Source organism: Penaeus vannamei, chromosome 19, assembly GCF_042767895.1.
Source record: "Penaeus vannamei isolate JL-2024 chromosome 19, ASM4276789v1, whole genome shotgun sequence".
Lineage (NCBI taxonomy): Eukaryota > Metazoa > Arthropoda > Malacostraca > Decapoda > Penaeidae > Penaeus > Penaeus vannamei.
The window spans coordinates 10763601-10771100 of NC_091567.1; the positions used below are offsets into that span (position 1 = coordinate 10763601).

Below are 7500 nucleotides of genomic sequence, written 5' to 3' on the forward strand. Positions count from 1 at the left end.
ATAGATATAGATATAGATATAGATATACATATATATATAGATATATATAGATATATATAGATATATATATGTATGTATATATATGTATGTATATATATGTATGTATGTATATATATGTATGTATATATATGTATGTATATATATGTATGTATATATATGTATGTATATATATGTATGTATATATATGTATGTATATATATGTATGTATATATATGTATGTATATATATGTATGTATATATATGTATGTATATATATGTATGTATATATATGTATGTATATATATGTATGTATATATATGTATGTATATATATGTATGTATATATATGTATGTATATATATGTATGTATATATATGTATGTATATATATGTATGTATATATATGTATGTATATATATGTATGTATATATATGTATGTATATATATGTATGTATATGTATGTATGTATATATATGTATGTATATATATGTATGTATATATATGTATGTATATATATGTATGTATATATATGTATGTATATATATGTATGTATATACATGTGTGTGTGTATATATATATATATATATATACATATATATATATATATATACATATATATATATATATATATATATATATATATATATATATATATATATATATATATATATATATATATAAAGAATAAATTTGACATCATTCTAACAATTTTCAGATCAAAATATCTGTAACAATAAGGGGAGTTCATACTGAAGACAAGAGATCTAATCTAAATAACTAAAACATAATAACATTTAATCAAAATATTAATCCACTCACAATAGATGACAATCCTAAGTCATCAGTGGTCAAGCTTACTTGAGGTTGTGTGAGCAACATAGGTGTTCAATTGTTTGGACCTGACTGCAGTCAGTGATGGTAAACAGCCTCGTAAAAGTAACCTTAACACTTATTTCTAGCCTCATTACCATGCCATATGCTGAGTCACTGACTCTACACCACACTCTGCCCATGGATTGGAATGACAAAAGGCGATCCCATCATGAATAGGTAACGAAAAGTCTACAGAAAAGAATATCAAATTCTAAATTCATGGATTGAGAAACTTACCAAAGAAGCCATCCTCATCCATGAAGGTTTTATCAACAAGCTTCTTCTTCTTTCCTCGTGTTTCACTCTTCATCAGATCCACTTTGGATTCGGGCTGCGGTGTGGGCGGAATATCTTCCTCAGAGTCAGACTCAATGCGTGTAGGTTCTGGGGGTGGGCTTGGAGGGAATGGGTTTTCTTCCTCACCCTCATTTTCTGGAGAATTTAGTGCAGTTGAGGTTAGCCTCAGATTATGCATTGTTAAAGGGGGAGGGAGATTCAAAGTGTAAGCACAGAGTGCACAAATGAATCTGGACAAAAGGATTGGGTATATTATCAGTTATTGGGTTTTTATGATTGAAGGGTTTCATAGCAATTTTAGAATTATAAGGTTATGATGAAAAAGGAAGAATAAAGAAAGATAAACCAACTTATCTACTGTAAATAACCCTAAATAAATTGTTGTGACTGACGGTAATACAAAGATTGAGCAAACATACCTTCATCACCACTGGATTCTGAATCACTCAACTGCATTATTCTCTTTCTCTTTGGTACAGGTTCTTCACTGTCTTCTGTGCTTTTGGTTTTCCCTCTTTTCTGTGAAGGCTTTGTTGTCTGAAAAGATAAAGACATGTATATAATTAAAGAAAAGGAAAATGGGATTCAAAATCTGCTAAAGCTTTAAACATGTCTACTACTCTCACAGGAGCTTTCATTATTTGCTCAAGTATCTCTAAAATTTTTCCTAGACTTACAAACAGCCAAAGTTCATAAAAAATCATATACTGAAAGTAACTTGGAATGCTGCTCCTTAAATTGTTAATCTACTCATAAAACTATATTTCAATTTCAGATATCTTATCCTCTGCTATGTGACAGGGAATTACAGAAAATAAGTCCTGACAATGGGCATCCAGTGTCCAATTACTTAAATCTTAACCCACATGTTCCTCAAAGGAACTATCCCTATCCAATTTTCACACTTTCATAACTTCAACCTTTCATTGCATTCATAAACTGTTCCAGAGCAATAGAATCAGCGGACTTTGATAGATATAATATGAGAGTAAAATGCAATAACATTACTGGAACAAAAAAGGACTTTTTAGTTTGTCAAACTAACAAGATATAAGTAAACAAATTATGACATAAGGCTAAGTTCTAGCAACTGGAAACTGCCATGTCATAATGCACAGCTCCATTTTACCATCTATACTTATTCAAAGTTGCAGAAGCAAAAGCTGACATGCTTGGTGAAACGGAGGTCAGCATCACAATGCTCATAAAAAAAAATCTATTACAAATTTTCCTAAACTTGAGTCACTAGCTTAAGACTGCCTCTTACTTGTGAGGTTTGTCATAAGTGTTGCAACATTTTCCAAATTAAATCAGAATTTCATGTCCCAGAAATGTTAGATACTGTCCAGGAAAAGAAGTTCCTCCAATCATTCTTGTAATAATTAACAAAATATATAATGAAGAGTTTCTAGTATCTAAGCCCCACAAGCTTTGCAAAATCCCCTTAGGTCTCTTACCCCACTGTTGCCAGGGAGCCAGAAAAACATGTCATGTCTTCTGTGTCTTTCTGTGTACTGATTGTCTATACAGATAAAATTCAATGACTACTCCTCCTACCTAGCTCACCTATTCACCTTTTTCCTTGAATTTTGGAAACTATATATACATTTTTTATTGCTATTAACATTGCTTATAACATTACAACGATCATAATGTTAACAACAATAATAACAATATTGATATTAGAAAAAAACATGCCTTCCTAAAAACTCAAATAAAATGGAAATCAGCTAAGGTCTTGTAGGCTTACTTATTGCTCCATGGTGGCTGAGCACTTGTGGAGTCATCTCCATGCAAACAAAAATTAACAAAAGAAATGGCAATAGAACATGTGATTACCTAGCACCATTTGGTTAAATATGTTGAAAAAAGGAAAATGCTGTGTACAGTATTATAAATAAAACATATAAAAAGTGCTGGCATCTTTTGTCTTGATTTGACAAAAAAGTGTTATGACTCTTATACTAGTATCAAACAATAATATTACATTCTAAGATGGTCTTTAAAATGCTGACAGGTTATTAGTTCTATTCACCTATATTAGAAAAAATATGCACATAAAGCACTGTAAAATTAGATAATACAAACTTTTAACTTTGACTGCAACTTCTTCGCAGTCTTTTTTGGAGGGGAGTCAACATCCATCCTTTCAGACTCTTCATCTTTGACAGAGTCTTGAGATTCAGTCTTAATTGGAGAAGAAACAGTAGACTCTGTCTTGACTGGTGATACTACCTCAGACTTTACTGATGGGGATTCAGAGTCTGTGGGAGATGTATCAGATGATTTGGGAGATTCTGTCTTCTTTGTGGCTGGAGGTGCCTTGCTGAAGAAAGATGATATTCCACCCTTCTTCTTGCTACCAGAAGATGGGGTAGTTTTTGCTGTGTCCTGAGGAAAGACAGTTCTTAGTGCTGATACAACTACTGTTCTGAAATTTGTTTCTTTCATAAAATGACATTCTTTTCAATTCCCCAAATACAATGATTGTTGCCACTTATGCAATTTACATTTATCAACAAAATACTTAGTTCAAATCATTACAATTAATTTACATTTGCAAATTCTATAAAAGAAAATGATGGGAATATATTTCTCATAGTTCTGTACAATATAAAACAATATATTTCATAAGGAGGAGGAGGAGGAGGAGGAGGAGGAGGAGGAGGAGGAGGAGGAAGAGGAGGAGGAGGAGGAGGAGGAGGAGGAGGAGGAGGAGGAGGAGGAGGAGGAGGAGGAAGAAGAAGAAGAAGAAGACAAGGAGGAGGAGGAAAACAAGGAGGAGGAAGACGACAACAAGGTGGAAGAAGATGAAGGGAGAAAAAAGAGGAAGACAATGACAATGACGATGATGATGCAGAAGAAGAAAAGTAGGAGGAGGAGGAGGAGGAAAAATAAAAAAAAGATGGAGGAGGAGGAGGGAGAGAAGAAAAAAAGATAAAGAGGAATAGGGAAAGATTTAGAGGGAGGAAACAATGGAGCAGGAGGAAAAGATTTAGAGGAAGGAAAAGGAAGAGAAGTCATAGTAATAGGAAGAGGAAGAGAAAGATGAGGAGGAGGGCGATGAAGGGGAGGAGGAAGATGATAAAGAAGAGGAAGAACAGATGGAGGATGATGACAAAAATAAAGACGAGTAAGACCAAGAGAAGTACCAAGATGACCAGGTTGAGAAGAAAGACAAGAGGAAAAGAACAGCATGAAAGATGATATGGAGGGAATTGAGGGAGAGGAGGGAGAGGAGGAGGAGGAGGAGGAGGAGAACGAGGAGGCGGAGGAGCAGGAAGAGTAGGAGAAGGAAGAGGAGTAAAGAGGAGGAGGAGGAGGAGGAAGAGGAGTAGGAGGAGGAAGAGGAGTAAAGAGGAGGAGGAGGAAGAGGAGTAAAGAGGAGGAGGAGGAGGAGGAGGAGGAGGAAGAGGAGTAGGAGGAGGAAGAGGAGTAGGAAGAGGAAGTGGAGTAGATGGAGGGGGGAGGATGAGGAGGATGAGAATGAGGCTGAGGTTGAGGAGAAGGAGGAGGAGAAAAAAAAATGAAGAAGGAGAAGGAGAAGCAGGGGAAATAGGAAAACAAAGAGACAAATAGAAATCAAAGAGGAAAGAGGAAAATAAAAAAAGTCAAGGTACTAATTTGCTTACTTTTTCAGATTTGTTCTCAACCTCTTTTGTTCCTTCCTGTTTTTCTTCTTTGACCTTTGTCTGGCGGGCAAACATGGACGCAATCTGATTCCCCTTGCCAGGTGCTTTGTTTACACCCGTCTGTTTGTTCTCACCCTGTGATTCCTTCTTTGGGGATGTCTTGGTCTGGTTTGGTTTGTACTTACTCTGAAGAGTGAAATGTATTGAAAAGAAAATGAAACGAGTGGTGACTATAATGTATCACTGATAAAGGAAAAAGCCTTTCAAGATCAAATTGAAAGATCTCAACCTAATTCTTAAAATTAAACAAAACAAAAAAGAAATCATATATCTTTTCATTTCTTAAATTCAGCAGAATACTAAGTCTCATACCGGTATTTTGGCTGGCTCTGGAGGTGCCTGATAAGCATTCTGTTTTTGTAAGTTTTCCAAATCTGCTGATGATCTGATTTTTGCTGCGGTACACTCAATACCACTATACCTGGAAATTGAATAACAATTTTAGTCTCAACATAAATCCATATAATCTGTTCTCTTAAGGATAAATGAACATAAAGCCTAAAGGTGGGCCTATTATTTCTTTTTGTTCTCAACTTATTGATAGACTGTGGAGGAAACCCCAATTAAAAAGAGAAATTTGCAGATGCCTTTTGGAAAACTATAATTTAAGAATCAAAACAAACAAAAATATTATTCATGGCCCTGGTTGCTTTTCAAGAAATTTCATGATTTTTTAACAGCCCTTTTCAAAACATAAATCATATGCAATTCTTTTACATGCACATATTTGCCTAATTTTTCAAATCACGAAGCATATCAAAATGCTCAAATTTCACTAATGTGTCATAACTGAAACTCAAAGACACAGTCAAATGCAAACGCTACTGTTGTTTTGGAGAAAAGGAGGGCATTTTTCTTGGGCTAACACTTCACTGTATCATGCACAAAATTAAAATTTTCTCACAAAACTAATTTTATCAACTACTTCCATTAAAAAAACAGCTTGGGGTAGTTAAACAAATATCTCTATATAGTAAACACTAATGCAAAAATCATTACAAGAAATAGACAATGCAGACATAGGATCTAAAAATATATAAAAGACTAAGTATAAATCATCAAGACAAATAAGAACCGACTTTCCAAAAACTCACTTGTTAATACTCAAAACATTTTCTTTGACTTTATCATAATTTGCAGTATAAAGAACACTCATGTCAGGCAGCTTGGTCTTTTGCACACTGTAGACATGTACTGACATCACATCTTTTAATTTGGACTTTGCACTTGCCAAATTCTCCTCCCTCACCAACATAATCTGCCCAAAAATAAGTAAAACAAATTGTTAGATTTTAATAAATGAAGCCAAAAAGTTCATATCTCAAACATGAATGTTACACAAACATTAGTAACTTAACAATATATCAGTTCCTTATTTTCTCACATCTCAAACATCAGTGACTTCACAATATATCAAGTCATCCTAATAAAAACAAACTATTTAACTGCTACTATTGAACTTTGAAAAAATAAGTTTACATAGCCAATATCAACTTCAAAAGATCTATGAAACAAACACTATTATTCATTTTCAAAGCTACTGTCTTACTTTGTGCATATCAGGGAGACCATCTTTCCCTGCCTCTAGTCCAGACACAAAATATGTGACATTAAGATTGTCACCTTTGTCTGAATTCCGTTGATTTGTGACAAAGTGGTAGAGCATTCTGAAAATATAATTCATATCAAAATAATATACCAAACCATCTTTTCAAAACAATATCTTTATAAAAAAATATATACATAAATAAAATCAATATGTAACAAATAGTTTATATACAATACAAAAGAAAATGTCACAATCAACATACTGCTTAGCAACATTGCTTTGAACTCCAAGAGTCAAACTCAGCCACTTGTAGGTAACCTGTTTGAGAAGAATAGTTTTAGCCAATTCTGTCTGGGAGCCACATACTTGTAAAACCACCTTTTAATAAGGTCTGTACCAGATATATTTGTTTCTCACCCATAAACTACCTGTGTCTAGGCAACGTATATTACTCATTTCAATGTGTTCATAAAAAATTCTGCATGTCCAACCACATTAAAGTTTAATAATAAAATGCAAAGAAAAGGATGGTATGAAAGAATTACTGGATTTTTACAAGTTGTCTATGCATAAATTTCAAGCTATAAAGCACTTTACTAAAACAGATACAAAGTACATGAGATTAGGTTAGGTCAAAAAAATTATGCCCCCTATACAAAGGTGACATGACCATCGTGTCATGAATGACTCACCACAAGTGCACAAAGCTCTTAGAGGGCGATTAGACTCTGTGGGCATTTAGGACTGGGCTCTTTGAACCATTCGTATCATAAACAAGTGTGGAATGTACCTTACATGAACCATGACCTGAAGAACACTGGCTCCATGGAGGGCACTATTTCCATGCTAAAGGATATATTCCTCCAACTGGCTCCTGGAAAGACACTATTTCCTTGCTCAGGATGCTATTCCTGCCTGTCATAACTGAAAGTGCAGGTTGTATTACAGACAACTGAACATTATGGGAAAAAAATATATATGACATGATGATATGGAGTATGTGAAAGGAAAGCAGTATTACCCTCTGAATATAACATAGCAAATGACAAATATAGACTGAAAAAAGCAAAAAACACCTATGCAGAAAAAAATCATAACAGCACAATGGGGAG

At 34.0% G+C, this 7500-nt stretch overlaps 1 protein-coding gene across 3 annotated transcripts in view; it reads right to left on the reverse strand.

The window, feature by feature from the left end:
* LOC113821183 (DNA polymerase delta subunit 3) overlaps nucleotides 1–7500 on the reverse strand; it is a 14377-nt gene that overhangs the window by 1649 nt on the left and 5228 nt on the right. Inside the window, exons 2-10 of one of the 3 annotated variants that reach the window (XM_070133846.1) lie at nucleotides 7184–7312; nucleotides 6651–6706; nucleotides 6389–6506; nucleotides 5934–6097; nucleotides 5152–5260; nucleotides 4780–4965; nucleotides 3236–3538; nucleotides 1567–1684; nucleotides 1088–1282 (exon numbers count right to left, since the gene is read on the reverse strand). In XM_070133846.1, the coding sequence (XP_069989947.1) occupies nucleotides 1088–1282; nucleotides 1567–1684; nucleotides 3236–3538; nucleotides 4780–4965; nucleotides 5152–5260; nucleotides 5934–6097; nucleotides 6389–6506; nucleotides 6651–6706; nucleotides 7184–7192 (1258 nt within the window). In that variant the 5' untranslated portion in view covers nucleotides 7193–7312. Of the gene's footprint in view, nucleotides 1–1087; nucleotides 1283–1566; nucleotides 1685–3235; nucleotides 3539–4779; nucleotides 4966–5151; nucleotides 5261–5933; nucleotides 6098–6388; nucleotides 6507–6650; nucleotides 6707–7178; nucleotides 7313–7500 lie in introns of all 3 variants that reach the window. The other 2 variants (XM_070133847.1, XM_027373654.2) reach the window with 2 other exon arrangements.